General features: G+C 43.0%; 1 protein-coding gene across 1 annotated transcript in view; it reads left to right on the forward strand.

Annotated features, from left to right (window-relative positions):
- Positions 1-11,074: 11,074 nt before the first annotated feature.
- The window catches only part of Sel1l (SEL1L adaptor subunit of SYVN1 ubiquitin ligase), a 44,192-nt gene continuing 35,602 nt past the window's right edge, over positions 11,075-19,664 (forward strand). Inside the window, exons 1-3 of the mRNA XM_050152383.1 lie at positions 11,075-11,262; positions 16,650-16,687; positions 17,686-17,917. Coding sequence (XP_050008340.1) covers positions 11,193-11,262; positions 16,650-16,687; positions 17,686-17,917 — 340 coding nt within the window. The 5' untranslated portion in view covers positions 11,075-11,192. The remainder of the gene's footprint in view (positions 11,263-16,649; positions 16,688-17,685; positions 17,918-19,664) is intronic.

Genomic DNA, 19,664 nt, shown 5'->3' on the forward strand with positions numbered 1-19,664 from the left:
CAACCACTTGTAACTCTAGTTCTAGGGGATTTAACATCCTTCCTCTTTTGGCAACAGCAAGCAGAGCTTTCAGACAGCAGAGTAAGGCTAATAATTTTATCTGGTTCCTATCTCATTTCTTAGTAGATTCTGAACCCATGGGGGAAATGGAATTTATTACCTTGTCAAAGCCTCAACAAGAAAGCAAATATTAAATGGATAATACAATACATTATTCAAATTAACTATAAATTGGCATTATAATAGGGTATGTAACAGGAAAATGACTGTGCATTTGAGGGTGGATAGCTCTGAGTAACATGCAGACTTTGAGCTATAAAGAAAGTAAGTTCTCTGGCAGAAGAATAGAATCATTCTTCACTTGAACAAAATGCGCATACTATCTTAGAGGTCAGGGCCTTGATGCAGCTTTTCTATTTTTACTGGTGGTGATGTTTTAACCTACACATTTTTGGACTACTGTCTAATGAATCTAAACCTACGTTTTATTTAACTAATGATTCTTCAAATGGAAGAACAAAGATGAATAAACTCTCAACTCTGAGCCTATCCTTTGACCCATGTAGCTCTGATACTAGGTGAAGCGCTGTCCTGACTCAAAGCAAAAGAGGACTAATACTAGATCCAACGAGGTATACAGGAACCTGCAAATGTTACAGGTGGGCTGTGGCCCTGTGTGACCTTCAACCTGGACACGTTCTGTCATCTGTGGATGCAATCTCTGAATCATCAGATATGAGTGCTCCACTTGGAGTACATGCAGAGGTCAGGAAATTAGTAAGAGGACACGAGAAGGCCTTTCAAGAGAGGGGAGATCATACAACGTGGTGTAAGGGCTTGAAGAGAAATAATGGAAGAGGAATAGGTAAACTAGCAGAAGATGAGAGGAGAGGCTAAAGGAGGAAATGCTAAAGGGGATAACTAACACTAAAGACATCTTGACGGGTGGTGGTGGCACACGCCTTTAATCCCAGCACTCGGGAGGCAGAGGCAGGCGGATCTCTGTTAGTTCGAGACCAGCCTGGTCTACAAGAGCTAGTTCCAGGACAGGCTCCAAAACCACAGAGAAACCCTGTCTCGAAAAACCAAAAAAAAAAAAAAAGACATCTTGAAATGGCATATAGAAACTGACTTCAGTAGATGTTTCCTAACACACATGCATATGAAAGAGAGAAAGTTTATATGGTGTTGCCCTATACTATGAGAACAATGTCCCTGCCAGATACTATAGACTAACAAATAAAGTGCTAGTGCCGGGAATGGTTTATTTGAGTTATTGGCCAGTGAATTCCCATAGAACTCCCTGCCCCATCTTAGTTAGGGCTTCTATTGCTGTGGCACTAGTAAATCTCGCAGGTAGATCCCTGATATAGATTGCAGGTTTCATAACTGTGTGATATGGATGATTACTTTTCTCCTCTGCCAGCATGAAAGCTACCTTCTAGCACCATGAACCCTAGTCAGTAGGAGTGAAGCTTCTAGTTGGGCACTAGATAGATTTCCCCCACGTATCAAGACATATCAAGTGATATCTTCAGCAATGAAACTTTATCGTCATGTTTGTAGGGAATAGCCTGTGAACTTGGGGGAGGATCTATGGAACCCCTTTGGCCAACAACTCAACATGATGTAACCTATTTCTGACACTTTAGGCTTTGTTTGATGACATAAGAGGTCCAGTTGGAGCATTGTCAAACATTTTCTTTTAGACATTGCCTTGTTCGTAGTGTTTTAACACAGCAAAGAAAAGTAACTAATACACCCATGGTTCCAGAATTTCAGTCTATGATGGACTGGCTCCATCACTTGGGTCTGAGAAAAGGCTGAACATTAACATGGTAAGATCATGTGGATTGGGAGACTATCCAACTCATGCCACGCAGGGAGCAAATAAAGACCAAAGATGAAGTATGAATTTCAATTTATATGTCCACACCTCCAGTTCCTGATTCTGCCAGCCAGGCTGCATCTCCTGAAGTCGGCGCTACCAAATAGGGACCAGTCATTCAAAAGATGAGCCTATAGAGGAAATTTAATATTCGAAACAGAGCACAGTTAAACTACGTTCTTAATCATTTGATCAAAATCTTCTTTGCCAGAACTGAAACTCCTGTAAAAGCAAAATCAAAAGACAAAATAGACATACTTTATGATCTTGGATTTTCTACCATTAGGAAATAAATCATCGTATGAAATAGGTACAATCTGAATAAAGGGTGCGGATTTGATCACAGTACCAAATCAGTATTAAGTACCCGACTTTGCCAATAGATATTTGAATATGCAAAAAAGTTCCCCGTTTTCAGGATAGACAACTCATGGGGGGGAAAGTCTAAAGTTTAGCTCTCAGTTCCTGTGCTGCAAAGTTAAGTTTTCAGTATGATTGAACTATATATTTATATATGTGTATAGTACATTAATTTTGTTTTGGCCAATGCTGCCCTTTAATTTGGATTTGCAGTGCAACATGCAGTGGACTGCATCTACAACACTATTATTTGAAGAGCCGTCTCTGAAAACCTGGTTTACAATTATCCATCTCATTTTCCACTGAATGCATGAACATCTCCTGAATCACACTTTTGAATAGGATTGTTCTAAGTGTTTGCTTCAACATTATGCACAAACAATAAACTAGCAAAGGTAATAAAGATGGCCATTCCTGTTCAGGAGATGGAAGATCTCTAGGCCAAGCCACATCTGGAGATTGCCGCTCTCAGAGTTATCAAAAGCACCTGCTATCTTATTATTGGACTAAAATCCCTACCCCGCCTATTCTCCAGTCCCTTCCTGAACATCATGTCATACTATTCTCCCTCATTTCCTGCAATCACAGGATGCCTTGATAATTAAAGAATTCAGCAGACAAATTCTGGCCAATGTGCACTGACTTTTACACCTGGGAAGTCTTGCACTCTCTTCTATCTCCATGCCTTATTCCCTCATCACCTCTACAACTTTTCTCAAAAAAAAAAAAAAATGGGGTGTTTACCTTGACCTTCTCACTTCGAACTTAAATGCCTTCCTTCCCAGTATTCCTTTCCCTACTGTATAGGTTTTTCCATAGTACTCAGCACCTTCTAACAAGTTCTTATTTACTTATTCCTGATGTCTCCATTTGCATATCAGCTCCATGGGTTTTATCTATTTTATGTACTGCTGAATTCCCAGCATCAGGATCTGGGCGTACCACAGGATAGGGGCCAATGAAAAAGCAAAGAGCAGTCCCTGACATTCAGAAGCTGGCCTGGCAATCACAAAGAGGCCATGTCCTCTTGAATTAGACATAAGTCATATTACAGGAACACAAGACATAGGCGGGTACTGTGTGGCAATTTCTTTCTAAATAAAATTTTCAGCCAGGCGGTGGCACATGCCTTTAATCCCAGGCAGAGGCAGGCGGATCTCTATGAGTTCGAGGCCAACCTGGTCTCCGAGACCAAGTTCCAGTACAGGCCCCAAAGCTACAGAGAAACCCTTTCTCAAACCCCCCCCCCCCAAAAAAAACCTAGAAATCTAAAAATTTTCTATATAGGAGGGAAGCTCCTTAAGAGCTGGGATGTTCTAAAGAGAGGGGAACCCTCCCAATCCTACCAGGAAGATGCATAAAACTCAGGCAGTAAACAACTGAGAAAATCCCTGGCCAAAGTCACAACAGGAAGGGCTGCTGGGAGACCGTCCCAAACAAACATAGTTGTCTGGGAAAGGCTTAGACCAGCCAATCTGCCTGGAAGAAGCAATGACCTGAGCTACCTGGAAGAGGTTCAGACCAGGTGAGCCACCTGGAAGAGGTGATACTCTCCAACCTGTACAGGTGACTGCAAGTTAGGCAGTAAACTACAGGTTTACAGTGTTCATGAGCCATCACCCATGCTGGGGTGGGCTTTGGGTGATGCAGCCATCTCTGTAATCTCTACTTCTTTAAGCAACCCCAATAAATGAATGAGTTCACCAAGCCAGAGTTTGGTAGTATCCTCTCTCCCTCTTCTCCTCTCTCCCTGTCCTCCCCTTCCCCCCACCTCCCTCATACTTGTGGATCTGACAGTCATGAGCTCACCCTCTGGAAACTGTAAGAAAATCTCCAGTTAAATGTTTTCTTTCATAAGTTGCATTGGTCATGATTCTCTTCACAGCAATAGAAAAGTTACAAGACACCATAACGTTGTATGTCCTCCCACGCTGCAATAAATAATAAAGACAATTTGTTCAATTGTAGATATTTTCTTGGTGACCTTTGGTTAAAGGGCATTGACAATGGGCATTGTGGAAGTAAGACCCTGTCTCCTAGGTACCATCTAAACGTCTGCATCCTCTGCTACAAGTAGCTTGGGTAAAAGTCAGTAACCCCCTTTATATATCATATGGTCAGTAACACCCTTTGGATGTAAGTCAGACAAAATTAGGACCTCCTATGTCAGGGAGAAAATAGTTTTGCAACTTAAAGAAATCCAGTCCAAAACTAAAAATATAATTATTTAGTCGGGGGTTTCATCCCAGCCCCCTGACACCCATCTTTGGAATGCTGGGCAGAAAACTCCATTTCAAGCTCCCTCCCCTGGGAGTTTCCTCAGTCCAAACTCCACCTCCGAGAAAACCCACCAAACAATGACTCCTCCCCAGAAAAAGTCAAGGCCTCTCCCACAGGCTACTTTAACTTCCTTCCAGAGAATAAACACGTAGTCTCTCCCCTCTTCCTCTCCGGTGGTCATGTTGGCTTTCCTCCCCTCCTTCATGTTTTCCAAAGACCACCCGAGAGCGCAGACGTCCAATTAAACCTGGATATCTTTTAATTTGGTTTGATTTGGTCTGATTGGGATTGTTTGCATCAGTGCACACACACACACACACACACACACACACACACATACACACACATATACACACACAGGGCAGCTGTGCACACACCTCCACTGCTAAGCCTTCTGCTCACTGCCTTCCAACACAGAACACACATCCTTTTCCTTCTCACTCTTCTTCCCATCTCCCTTGGCCCAGGAGTTGTAGACATTCCCGATTTGCCTGTCCTGTTATTTTCTCTCCCTAACTCTAATAAGTCACCCTTGCATTCCCATACACATTTACAGATCATTGCCTCTACAAGACCAAGAACCTGCAAGAATAGACCCTGTTTATGACAAGTTGGAAGGGAAGTGGGAAGAAAAAGAAGGAAGGAAGGCATTTTCATATGAATATAATGTTGTAAATGCAAAATTCACTAATTAAATATTTTGCCATATGCTCCAGGGTTATGTATCTGAATTTAATGGGGACTCCAGGTTTTCTGTCTCCTCATAATATCACCAAATCCACTCTGACTTCAAGTTAGTTTTGACCAAGTCTTCTCCGCTCTCGCTCTCTCTCAGAACTAGGAGTTAACAAATCTACACAAAGATTAAACCCAAAGATGCCTATCCAGTTAGTCAGGCTATAAAAGCGTCCTGGCTTTTTCCTGTATCAGATAAGACTAATCACACCCGGTGAGAGAATATCCAAGGAAGTAAACACCATTTCAGGACTGGAGCTTGGTACACAGCCTGAGGGCCTGCCCACCCTTTCACCTTCAGTCAGCTTCAAAGTTAGGAACTGGTAGGACCACACCTCCACAATCTACGGTCTTGTAGATTATGACTTGTAATTTTAGAATGTGAACATCTGAAGGCCATTTATTTGGATTACTTAGGACTCTGCCTTCCAGATGCTGTCCCGAAGTTATGAGGGATATGATGAGGTGAAAAGTCACTGTTCATCTAAGTTAATAGCGCAGAATGTAAATGAAGACCATGGTGTGTCCTTTATCTGGCTACTAGTTAAAGGGTTTATATTTTATTTATGCCTGAAAAACAAACACAAGAGAAGTGACTTTAATTTGCCTCAGCTACATCAAAGAAAGCACATTGTTTTCTAAGCTCCGAGAAGATATCCTGTTTCTCTCTCCTTAATCCTTCCTTGGCAGACATCTCAATACAAATGCTAGCAACCTGCGCATATTACCAGCTCAAACCGATCCCTTAGCCTAGGAAAGGATATAACTGTCTAAGAGTTGGTGACAGCCACTCCACTCTCAGGATAAACCCAGGAGTTCCCCCACCATACCTAGGTGGAAAGTAAACTGGATTGATGTATTGAAGCCCTTCCAGGAGGTTAGCCACATGTAAGCCCTTCCTATCGCCCTCTCTCGGGCTCTGTGTTGTATGGCAATAAAGAGCAAACAGGTTTTCTGCAACTTCGCAATCTACAGCAGTGACTTAGAAAAGTAATAGGAGACAGAACAGAGACAGCTGAGCAAATACTGTGGACTAACAAATAACAGCATTACTATCACGTGCAAGCAGAAGAAGTCCATAACCTTAACTGGAGATGCTGGCAGGGAACCCGAAGGAGCATGTGCTCAGACTGGATAGGGCCCCGGACAATTCACAGATTGCCCACCCCCAACTGAACATCATTCAAGGCAGCAGGCTGACCAAATAAATCTGATTTCCCACAGTCCTGACCCTACTTTGAAAATGTCAAGTTTCCCCAGAAAGTCAAGGTCCCATTAGTATTTTTCAAAGCTTGTCAGTTACTGATTGCTGGCTAATGTGTAAAAGCTCTACCAACTCTAAACCTTTCCAAATGAAGGGACTAAAATAAGTTCCCACCCCTTGCAAACAATCTGTAAGGAACAGTAACATTTGCTAAACACACCACAGTATATAAAACGCTTTCTCCCTGAACTTGGGAACTGTACATCAGACAAGAAAAGTTCATATACCAATCAGCAACAATTATCTAGCGTTAGTTGACGGTGATATCCATACAAGAAATCATGCAAAAGATGAATTTAAGTCCATTGGGAAGGCCAGACTAAAAACATCTGAGAGATATTTTGAGAAATAAGGAGTAATCAGAATAGGGCTAGTCGTGAAAATCTCGATTAAAGAGAAATGCAAGTAAAATCGGGAAGGATGCCAAGGGGGGGGCAAGTAAAGGTCACTGGGAAGAAAAAAAACGGCCCCAAAGGAGCGGAAGATTGTATTAAGGTAGAAACCTGCCACACAGATAAAAAGAAGTAGAACTCCACCTGCGCAGAAACCAGCCAGGGCTCTAACTGCGCGAAGCGCTCGGCAAAAACAAGAAATGAGAAAAGGCTGGGCTCTCGCTCAACAGTGAGCCCTCCCCAGTCTTGTCGTCAGATAACCACCGTTTCCTGTGTGCACGGCAGAACTTTTCTCCCAGAAAGGAACTTTGAACACAGATTCCTATTTTATAAGTAAAGAAAATCTGAAATATTTTTGATTTTACTAAAATAGAGACTAGTAAAGAATTTCAAGTCCTCACTGTATGTGGCTCGGGTGAGAGCAAAGGGAGACTGGCATTGGGAGGCAGAGCTACTAGGATACAGGTGCATCTCCAGGGAAGAGAAGATGAGGGCCAACAAGGGAGTGTCTACTGAGAGAGATGAGTTATGCCACACTGTGAGTAATATGTAATATAAAGTAATATCAAGTATTGATACAATATAATATAAAATAACTAGATGCCGTAAGGGAACCTGCTGCTTGATAAAGTTAATTAAAAATAAAAGTAAACTTAAAAAATAATTACATGGTTCAAAAGGATAAGACTTGATAATAAGTAAGATAAAAGGTAGGAAAATAAACCATAGTCTACTCTCTGATTTCAAAACAGTGGATGTCTTAGCTGGGGTTTCTGTTGCTGAAATGAAATACTGTGACCAAAAAGAAAATGGGGAGGAAAGGGTTTATCTGGCTTACACTTCCATATCGATGCTCATCAATGAAGGAGGTCAAGACAGGAACTCAGGTCAGGAACCTAGAGGCAGGAACTATTACAGAGGGCATAAAAGGGTGCAGCCTGCTTTCTTATAAAACCCAGAATCACCAGTCTAGGGGTGACACCACCCACAATGGGCTGGACCCTTCCCCGTCACTCATCAATTAAGAAAATGTCCTACAGGCTCGCCCTCAACCTGATCTTATGGAGGCACCTTCTTGAGGGTCCCTCCTCTTAAATGACTTTAGCTTGTGTCAAGTTGGCATAAAGCTATCCCACACAGTGGAAGTGTGAGGAAACGTTGTTGATGACAGAAATGAAGATAAGCGCCAAGGAGGCAATAAAAATAAGAACTTGGGCCGGGTGGTGGTGGCACACACCTTTAATCCCAGCACTTAGGAGGCAGAGGCAGGTGGATCTCAGTGGTTTTTGAGGCCAGCCAGGTCTACAAAAGTGAGTTCCAGGCCAGCCAGAACTGTTACCCAGAGAACCCCTGCCTAGAAAAAACAAAAAAGAAAAGAAGAAGAAGAAGAAGAAGAAGAAGAAGAAGAAGAAGAAGAAGAAGAAGAAGAAGAAGAAGAAGACGATGACGACGACGACGACGATGACGACAACAACAACAACAACAACTTGAAGCTGAACGTGGCAGCCAATACCCATAATCACAGCATGGCAAGAGTACTGACATAGATTCAAGGCCAGCCTAGGCTACATAGTGAATTCCAGGCCAGCCTGGACTAGAAAATGAAACGCTGTTGGGGGGGGGGGGAGGTATAAACAAACTGGGGAGATGACTCAGCCTGTGTCTTTGTTCGCTTTCTATTACTGTGATTAAAGCCCATAACCAAAAGCAACTTGGGAAGGGAAGGGTTTATTTGGCTTACTAGTTACAGTCTATATGAAGGAGGCCAAGGCGGGAACCTGGAGGCAGGAACTGCAGCAGAGACCATGGAGGGGTGCTGCTTATTAGCTTGCTCTCCATGGCTTGCTTAGCCTGCTTTTTCACACAGACCAGGACCTCCTGCCCAGGGATGGCACTACCCACAGTGGCCTGAACTCTCTCACATCAGTCATTAATGAAGAAAATGCCCCACAGACTTTCCTGAGGTCCAACCTAATAGGCATTTTCCCAGCTGAAGGTCTCACTTCCCACATTATCCTTACTTCGGTTGAGTTGACAAAAAAGAAAGAAAGAAATCAAACCAGGACAGTTGGTAAAGAGCTTGCTATACAAGCATGAGTGATCATTAGTAAAGAAACTGCCAAGAGGACCACTCCTTGATAGCTTTTTATTGTATACATGAGAGGGAAAACAGCCAGACGCATCTGGAAGAGTCCAGGGAAGAGAAAAAGGAAAGCTGACATGGCCCAAATCAGAAGAGAGAAAAAGCACAGATAACAAGAGTGAGAGAAGAGAAATGAGAGTCATCGCGGGAATCCAGGAATCGTAGAGAGTAGCAGCAGGTTATAGGGAGGATAGGTATATGGGCGGGGGCCAGGAGACTGGCATGGGGGCTCGGAAATGCATAACAAGCCCTTGTGAACAGTGACTAAGAGAGCCTGGAGGCTGATGTGGGCTTTGATATGCAGCCACAGGTACACATCACTGGAGAGTCGTGGGTCCCTTCTGCCAGAGGTAAGCAAAATAACTCTTTTTTGGCAGATGGAAACCATTTTCATAAGTTCCTGAAGGAATTTTTTTTAACTATTTAGTTTTATTTTGTGTACATTTGGGGTTTTGCCTGCATGCATGTCCAGAAAAATGCTGGGTTTTATCTAACTGCCAGAAGTCTTCTTAGAGTTCAGCTTAAGCTCATTTCCGAATGTATGGACACCCTGAGCCTACTATTGACAACCTTAGCTCCATCCTGCAGAACCTATGCTTTCAGGATAAACCTATAGCGGCATTCTTATGGAGGAGGAGACAGGAGGGTCCTTGGGACTTCTGGTCAAAATAGTCTAGCTGAACCTACAAGAGACCCTGTCTCAAAAACCAAAGTGGAGATCAATTGAGAACGATACCTGACATCAACCTCTGACCTTCAAATACACATGTACACACACACACACACACACACACACACACACACACACGAGAATTTGTAAGATTTCTTTTCCTCATCCCCTCCGATGACAATGAGCAACAGCTAATTGTTACCATTTCCCTAAAAATAAAGATGATCAAAGAAAATGGAAAGCAACTGTTCAAAGACATCAAAGCACTGAGACTTTCTCCAAACCCCAGGTGAGTTCCTGGCCTTAGAACCCAGTTGGACTGGTGCTGGGAAATAAGTCTTAGCAAAACGACCCACTTGGATTAAGAAGATTGCAAGAGCACCAAGATGCTGCCCTGCTGCTCAAAGGGATCATGCTCTGTCTCCGTACTTCCTATATAACTGTCTCCATGTCTGAGAGCCTTGGCTCTCACCTCTGTCTCCACACAATCATCTAATCCCATCTCTGGTCAAGGAAGAAGAGAACATTGCTGTATTTCCCGAGAGAACAATGAGGACAAGTGTTGGAAGAGGTTTTGGAGCGCTGTTGGCACTTTTAGCGGGTGACTAGCAAAAATAAACACAAGAGTTGAACCCATCTTCACTGGGGGAAATTTCTTTCCTTTTGTTTTATTAGGGGAAAGCTGAATGGCACTTTTTGTCCTTTAGCCCTTTAAACTACAGTTATTGCTTTGCCCAAGCTTTAAAAAAAAAAAGACTGTATTTTTAAACTAAATTCTAAAAATACTTAAGATTTTAATGCTGCTGTTGCATATTTCTCAGTGCTCACGTCATGTTCAATTCAAATTCTCAAAATAATTACAAAGAAATCCTTAGCTGCCTTTTATAAGTTCTTAACAATGTGATATCTGTTCCTTGGTATTTGCTCTGGTTCAAACGCCAAGAGTGCCGTGAAGCTATGCCTTGAGTATCTAACCCAATTCCTCCTGCTTACTTTCTCAGTCACCTGCAGGCGGTACGCTTGCGTTGTTCTGGACTACATCTCCCAAGAGCATCAGCCGAGAGACTCTAATGAAGTGCATTGTGGGTGTTGTAGTCCTAGGTGAGGACATTTCCATCCGAGCCCTTGCCTAACGCGCTGATTCAGGCGCTACCAATTAGCTGGGGCCATGTCGGTGAGGCCGTGGTCCAACCGGGAAAGCTGATGTGAAAATCGTGCACAATGATTGGCTAAGGGATGACATAGGGGGCGTGCCTATGAACAGGGCGGGGCGAACACGATCATTGGACAAGGAGGTCGGAGCGGCAGCTGGGGATTGGCTGCGCGCTGGGCCAGGGTGGCCTGGGAAGGGGAGAAGAAGGAACCTGAGCAGGAAGAGCGGCTGCGAGGCGGCGGTGAGGCGGTGGCAGCGGCTTAGTTGGTCGCGGCGACCGCGACGGCTCTCGACCTCGGAGAACAGAATGCGGGTCCGCTTCGGGCTGACGCTGCTGCTCTGCACGGTGCTCCTGAGCTCGGCGGCCGCGTCCTCGGGTCAGTATTGGGCCTCGGGCGGCAGGCCCCGAGCCACCGCCCCCCAACCGCGGTGGAGACAGGGCCGAGGGGCTCGGTGGTCTCTGGTCACACCTCGCCCTGGCTGTCACTCGCTCTTGCTTTGGGCTTCGGTTATCCCGGGCCAAAGAGGGTGCTTAGGGAGCTGGACGTAAGGCAAGGCTGATCACCCTGCCCACACGTCTCCCACGCAGCAAACTTTAGGTGACTTGTGACGAATGAGGAATGAACTGATGGGCAGGGATTCCAGACAGCTGGCTTATACCCACCGGGATTCCTCGGTCCTCACGGAGAGGATGTGTGTCCAGACTCGGGGACGCTCTGGGGGTTGCAGTTGACACACCTGGAGCTGTCACTTTGAGCAGAGCAGGGTTCACTGGGACTAGGATGTTGACAGTGGCGTAGAGGCATTGCTCAACACCTGGTCTGTTAGTCTGGTCTTTTACAAGGAAAACCTCTGATATAATTGGAGTCATTCTCGCCCCTCTCCTTAAATAAACTTTCCTGGGAAAATGTAACCTCTGCCATGGTGTTTCTGAATTTGTAGATAGTGATTTTTTTGATTTTTGAGAGAGACTTGGTTCTTTCAAAATGAACAGAAAATAGTTTAGCCTTTTTCTGCAGGTACAAAAATTCGTGTCATTAATTGATTTTCCACCCGGCTGACTTTATGCTACCTCTTTGCAAAGGGTTTTCCTCGTGAATGTTTTGCTCTGCCTATATCAGAACAGTTACTATCTTAAATATGTTTATTTTAAACACACTAAGAATGTTTTAGGTGTTGGTAGACATTGACTACAGAAAGACTTTGAGATTTTAGTCAGTTCCATTTAACAAGACAGCTGTTGGATGGCTTTACATTTTTTTTTCTGGAACACTGAAAATATAAATGTCAACTTTTTTTTTTTAACAACAGACATTTTTCCAGATGGTTATTTGAATCCCCAAATTCTCTGTCCTGGTTGTAAATGAAAGCCATAACAGCACCCTACTTCTAAAATTAGAGAGTTGAACCGGAATCCCATGGGTGGTGAGTTCTAGATCCCACTTCGAAAGGGGCATATGGTAATCACTTTACTGCCCGCATCGCTCTGGAGTCTGCTCCATTTGAGGTGACATTTGTGTTGATTAATCAAATCCTTAAAGACTGTACAGTACTTGACTCCGGCAGAAATTTTAGCAGTTACTGTCCAAAAGAAGTATGAAGTGGAGCTGTTGCATGTTTTGGGTAAAGACCCTGATGGACTGTGGACCTTTTGCAACTGAATTCCTCCTTGGGTTTTCTTAATAATACAGTTTTAGCTCTACAATACACCACATAACCTGTATATATGAACGAGCTCTATGATGCTTCACCCTAAAGTTTGAAGATTCCAGTAATTAAACAACATAGCATATATCCCTCTGAAATTCACTTTGCAGAGTTTAAAGAACATTCAGACATAACAGTTTTTCCTACGTCTTAAAGAACATTCAAACATAACAGCTTTTCCTACATCTTCCGTCGACTGTGCTGTGTGTACTTTGAGCTCTTGGCATTGGCAACAATAACCAGCTGAGAGCTATGCTGAAGTACTTAGCGCTCAAGTGTTAAATCTTCAGCTTGTGTTGATATAAGTGGAGTACAGAGTTTAGGAAATGTCTGCTCTGATTTCCATCACAGTGACAGCCATACATTTCTGTGGTACAGGTGAAAAGTTAGCTAGAACAACAGTATAAACGTGCATGAGGAAAGCTAGGGAAAGGCCAGTGGACCCTACTGATCCACAAGTTCCACTTTGTCAGGTTTAGCCTGCTTTTGGGGTTAAATTGTTGTATCGTGTACATGTGGACTTTTTATCCCAATCCTTACTTCCTAGACAATGTAATAACTAATTGTTTAACATTTACCTTGTAAGAAGGGATGAAAGTTATCTGTAAATTCTGTTTTATGTAAGGGATTTCTAGGATTAGGACATCCCGGGGTGTCCTGGACTGAGGCATCTGTGTATATCAAAAGATAGCTCTACTCTGCTCACATGAAGTTCAGATATCATATTTAATATGAAGCTTTATAAATTAAAGACTTGGGTTTTTCAGGTCTCATGCTATGCATTTGGTTGCTTATTTACATGGAATTTTTGCCTCACTTTTGAGATTGTGATTTAAAGCCCAGCTCTTCATAAAAATCAGGTTTTTATGATCATGTTTTATTTAATATTAATGTTACCCAGGGCAGGTTGAACTTAACAACCACACCACATAGGCTCTGATTAACCAATAAAGCTGGCCCTTATTCCATCATTGTTGGTAAACCTCATCTAACATGTTGGCTTAGAGACATGTAAAAGCATGGTTCTTGTATTAGAAATGCTTCCTTTTTCTTGTAAATGAGTAAATTGAGAGGAGAGTTTTTAAAAAAGCTATTTCTCCTTAATTTTCTCTCACTTAGAAATATGGCCTTGGTGGCGCTGGCAGCGTTACCTTATTGGTAGTGGGCCTGGGTTCAGTCCAAGACAGGGTGAGGAAAGACTGAGAGGTTAGGAGAAGGACTGCCTACCGCCTTTCCATTAGCAACACTGCCAGGTATTTGAGGTAAGTTGTATTAATGCAGAAGTTGAGAGAGCATCTTCGAGATGGCTGGGGGTATTTAATTTCAATGTTCTAGTTGCTCCTCGCACCGTCAGTGTGAATCAACAGGCACATCGTGGTGTTCCCTTTTGACAGACTAAGAAAATAGAGGCTGAGCAGGCTTTTCGTATTGAGCTGTGTGTCTCAGCTTTCCACACCTCAGATTTGGGGTGACTTAGGATCAGGAGTTTGCTAGGAGCTGCACCCGCGTCGAGCAAAGCAGAAGCAGGGTGGCTGTTCCCTTTTCACTAAACTCACGGCTCTTTGCGTTTGGAGGTGAACTAATCTGTTTAATAGACATGACACATAGGAAAATGAAAACATAGTGATCCCCTTTCCTTGTCAGATCCCTGGTCGTGTGCAGTTCCGTATAATAAAAATGAACGTGGGTTGTTTTTCAAGGGAAGTTGTACAGTTAGTTAAAGCAGTTCCGTTTTAGATGTGATACAGGTAAACGAGACATTTGGAACTCGTCATTAAATCCTTTCGCATTTTTTTCTCTTCTTGCTTTGTATCTGTTGCTGATAAAATGCAATGCCTAATGCAGGTATTGCTGTGCCCTTCCTAGTTATGCACAATGTCAGTGTCTTGGATTTTCCTTGAGTACGTCAGAGTCGCTTACATTACCAGCAACCTTTTTAAAGATGGTACGTGTAAATATCAGCTGGTAAGAGAAAACAACTTTGGCTTATCCTTAAAGCTACTGTTTGGAGTATGTTTTCCTGTTTAGTAGCTGAGAAAACTGTTTTGTTGACCAAGTCATCTTAGTGAAAGAAAGAATGATGCAATCCACATGAAACCACCCTGATGACACAAATCCTTTCTCCTGGAGCTGAACAACACACTTTGCTCCTCCAGCGCCTCGCTGTTATCTCTGATTCAGATGCGTGTCATTTGTGTTCAGTTCTATGTCCCTGACTAATTTGCACTTGCAAGCCGGTCCAGAGGCCTCGTGTGTAGGGACCTATCCTAGACAAATTTGCACAGGTGGTGCCTGCTCTTCAGGCCAGGCACTAAATAGTTGGTATTTGTGATTAGCAAATGGCATTAATACTTACAACGTTGATACATAATAGATATGGGTTTCCATCCCTTAGCAAGAGATAATACTAAGGATAGTATTTGAACCATTTAGATCTTCAAAAAGCTAGGAGGGAGGATGGTTGTTAATTCGTGGACCACTGCCAAAACGCCATGGGCACTATGGGACTAAGACATGCCATCCCCGCAACCATTACCTCAGACTCGCAGAAGTAAAACATTTGAAGGCCCTCTTAACGCAGGTGAATCTATATAGTGACTATACTCTACTTTTTTCTTTTGAATTGGAAATATACATGAAGCATAACTTCACTGGAAGACTTATTCTTCTCAGATATGCAAAACAAATACTGCAAACTAAGTTGTCGAAAGTTCAAACCCTTATGGTATAGCCATCAGAAACAAAGTACTGCCACATTTTCCAGTAAAAAGTGGTTTTATAAAATTCCACTGTGAATTTCTCATAGTTTATGGGCACGGGAATAGTAATGCCCCGTTCAGGGTAAAATCAGGCCATTTTTAAAAAAGAAGGAAACAGAAGATCATGTCGCTGTTTGTCTTTACATTGGCAGTGATTATGAAGGTCAAGCACTTGCACCTGGCATTGAGTTGTTGTCTGTTTCTCTAGAGAGCACTGTAAACAGGCACTAAAACTAGTGAAAACAGCCAAAAACCATGGAAAGGATAATAGAAAATATAATTTCTGAGAAAGCTAAACCGTCTTTGTGCATTCAGAAGCAAGCTGTCAATACTGGCTGGAGTCATTGATTGTTTTTTCTTAGCCATAAGCTATTGCTTTTCTTTTTATGTGGATGAGTGTTTTGCTTGCATGTGTGTCAGTGCAGCATGTGTGTGCAGTGCCCATGGAGGCCAGAAAAGAGTGTCAGATTCACCAGGAACTGGAGTCACAGTCGACTGTGAGCCAGTATGTGACGTGGGGAACCAAACCTGAGTCCTTTACAAGAGCAGCCAGGGCTCTTAACCACTGAGCCATCTCCACACACATGCACTCGAGTTTTCTCTCTCTTCCTGTCCTCCCTCCCTTCCCTCTCTCCCTCCCTCTCTCACACACACACCTCTTAAGAAGCTGTTGTTATCTTGGGGCTGAAGAAATTAGTGAAACAACGAAATCCTGCTCTGAATTAAAATAACCTACAGTAGCTCCAGATCCTCAGCAGAGAAACAAAAGAGCTAAAACCTGGAATATGAAATTAGAGCTTCATTTTTATAAACTGAGATGGAATCTGAACAAGAGGCTGGTTTGGGGGAGTAGGAAGGGAGCCTTCTGGTTTTCCTATGTGGAAGATGAAGAGGGATTTTTTTCCCCTTAATCTTTTGTGAAATCTTTGAATACAATCAATTTTTAAATAATCTAGATTAACCAGATGGGAGGGGTGCAGGCCTTTAATCCCAGCACTTAGAAAGCAAAGGCGGATCTCTGTGGGTTTGAGGCCAGCCTGGTCTACAGAGTGAGTTCCAGGACAGCTATGGCTACAGATAAACCCTTTCTCAGAGACCCTAAATAAATAGATAATAAAGTGGGTTCATTTATCTAGTGACTAGTTATCTGTTGTGTGTTTGTTTCCCCTCCAATTTTTTCACATAGGATTCCTGAAATACTTGGACTCTTGGATAGGGACACATAGGGTCTTTTGTGTACTTTCTAACGTTTATAGTTCCCAACACAAGAGATAATTTGTCTTAAAATTTCTTTGCAGATGACGAGAGTAACCAGGATGAATCCATAGATTCCAAGGTAGGTACTAAGGTTTTCACTGAACAAAGTAAAGGAGTTATATATCTTAGAAAGGGCATACTAATTCTGAGTCACAAATTCAATTAAAGATGATACCTATATTAATTCTAACTCTTTTCATTTAAAAAAAAACTATATAAGAATAATGAGAATTTCTTTAAGGGGTGCTGGCTGTTAGGATCACGTTCATCTTAAATTTTAATATTGTGTGTGGATGGTGGACACTCACACAAAGATAGCATTTTTAGTGCCCAAAGAAAGATGGATTTTATACCCTGTTTTTTCTTCTAAAGTCTCATGTAGTTCAGGCTGATCTCAAACTCACTATGTAGGTGAAGGTGACCTACAATTTTCCATCTTCCTGTTTTTGCACTCCCAAGTCCTGGCATTGCAGGTGTGCATTTTTTGTTTGTTTGTTTGTTTGTTTGGTGAGATAAGGTCTTACTCTATAGTCTAGGCTGACCTGGCACTCACTATGTAGACCAGGCTGGCTTTGAACTCACAGGGGTCCATGTCTCTGCCTCCTGAGTGCTGGGGTTGAGAGTACACATCGCCGCATCACCGTGCCATCTGCTCCACCTAAACAGATTAGGAAATGCACGTCCTCGTGGGTTGCATAAGTATAACTGGTTCTCACATACCCAGGGAGGGCTGCTGGTTCTGAACACAGATCTCTAGATTAGACCGAGTAGAGATCCAAACAGGAAGTCATAATACAGCGCTACCAAGGGCAAGGATAAAGGAGGAGTGCATGTAAGGAAGGGCATAGCCCGGTCTTCCGGGATTAAAGAAGGCTAATGGGAAAGTAACGTCTGAATTGGAATTCAAAGCTAGTTGCAGCCCCAGCTGGGATAAGCACATCAGAGCCTCTAGCCGGGTGGAGCTTGGCATGCCTCAGAACTGAAGGAGACACCTGTAGACACCTATCAGAGCAGCGGTCAGATTGGATTGGGGACGTCGTGGTACAGATGAGTAACAAAAACATTTTCTCTTCTCAGAGTTCTTTGCCAGCAGATGAGTCCGTGAAGGACCACACCACCACAGGCAGAGTGGTTGCTGGGCAGATATTTGTTGATTCTGAGGAACCAGAGGTGGAGTCCCCTCTTCAGGATGAGGAAGAGGGCCCCAAGACGGAGGAAGAAGGCGGTACCACCGAAGAAATCAGCTTTGTAGACTCTCCAAATCTAAGCAGTAAGAGCTATGAGGAAGCAAAGAGAGCCAGGAAGCCAGGTAACCTTGACTCTTTGATTTCACCTGACTCCTGGAACTTTAAAGCTAGGGAACCTAGACAAATGCTAGAGCTGATCTCGCTGATTATTAACCACGTAGAAAGAGCAGAGTGCGGTTTACAGGGTTTTCAAGGTTTTAGCCAATCAGATATTCACTGTGGTTTGATATTACATGACCTAAATTCATTGATAAAATTACAAGTATTTTCTATTAATATCTTGGCATATTTGTAGACTAGCATGTAAATTTCTTTGAAAAAAGATTGAAATTAAATGCCAAGGTGGGAGAAAAGAAAAGAAGCAGAGTTTCCAGGGTGTTTGCAAATTTTGTTAGTTTTTACTGCCATTTTCACCATCCTGTAAGTTTTCAGTCATCCTAGGTAAATCTGATTTAGGTCTTACCCTCTCCCATTGAAACTGAACCCTAATCATCTTCTCACCTGAGCCAGCTTCACAGCTTTATGTTCAAAACTGACCTTAAAACAGTGTGTGGGGTAAGTGTCTGTCCTTTTAAAATTTGGTAGCGTCCACTCTGCCATTTACTTTCTTACTTCACAGTTGACCACAGCAGCACTTGCTTCAATTCCAGCCACAGTCAGGAATCGATCCCAAGTGAAACTCTGCTGTACTCATTGATAGAAAAATCATTTCTCAAAAATTAAAAGCGCCTTATTCCATCAACTAAAAATAATGTTCGACATTATCCTAGAATATTCTGACAAGCTTTCACCAGGCATATATATACAATTTGAAGTTCTTTGTTTTTGAGCATTAGTAAGAATATAGAGAAAAAAAAAATCAGTGCAGGTAATTTTCATATGCTCGCCGGTTGGTCAGTATTTCCCCACACAGCAAGCAAGCAGTTCTGCAGTGGGTGTCGCACTTTTTTATCTCAGTTCTGTCCTTCTACCTGGAGATAGCATCGGATCCCCCAGGTCGAGGGCTCAGCCCCACAGGAATGTCCCCTGCCCCCTGCCCCCTGCCCCGCTCACATGCCAGTTGCCTGTGCTTCTGACGATCTGCAAGCCAGAGTTCCCGTGACATCATTCTTAGGTTCACTTCATGTGTTAGAACAGCTCAGAAAACTCGGAAATAGAACGTGTTTACCCATCTATTCTGAAGTATGTTACAAACTGTGTTAAAGACGGCACTGAAGAGTTGGATAGGGAGTGCGTAGATTGAGGTAGAGGAGAAGCAGAGCTTCCTTGCCCCTCTGGGTCCACCACCCTCCGGGAACCTCCATCCTCGCAGCTGTTGAGACCCTCTTGGAACTCAGTCCTTTGGATTCCTATGGAAGCTTCATTACCTTCTGCTCCTCTGATGTAGTGGAAGAAGCTTCAGCCCTATGATGCATGGTTAGCTCCCTAGTTTGGTAACTTAGGAGCCCTGGCTCCCACTGACTTTGGTATATAGAAGGGAATTCTCTGTCTCCAAGAGAATCTAAGATTCTAGGAACTGCATGTGAAGAAACTTAGAGGAAGAACAAATAGGCTTTTTACATACAACCACCTCATGACAAACCATGACCTTTAGTTATTCCCAGTTCACTCTGTACAGCCATTCTTATGGCTAAGAGTATCTTACTTTTGTCCACTGAGAATACCTTTAGTTTATGCCTTTGTCCTTTTGACTGGATTCTGGTGATCTTCATAACATTTCAGGCAGAATAGTATGTCTCAAACTCAGCATATTTCCTAACCTAAAGGTTAACCTCAGTCATTTCTCCAGAAAACCTAGATTCATTTCCG

Source organism: Alexandromys fortis, unplaced genomic scaffold (genome assembly GCF_014885135.2).
Source record: "Alexandromys fortis isolate MF-2015 unplaced genomic scaffold, M_Fortis_MF-2015_v1.1 scaffold_47, whole genome shotgun sequence".
Taxonomy (NCBI): domain Eukaryota; kingdom Metazoa; phylum Chordata; class Mammalia; order Rodentia; family Cricetidae; genus Alexandromys; species Alexandromys fortis.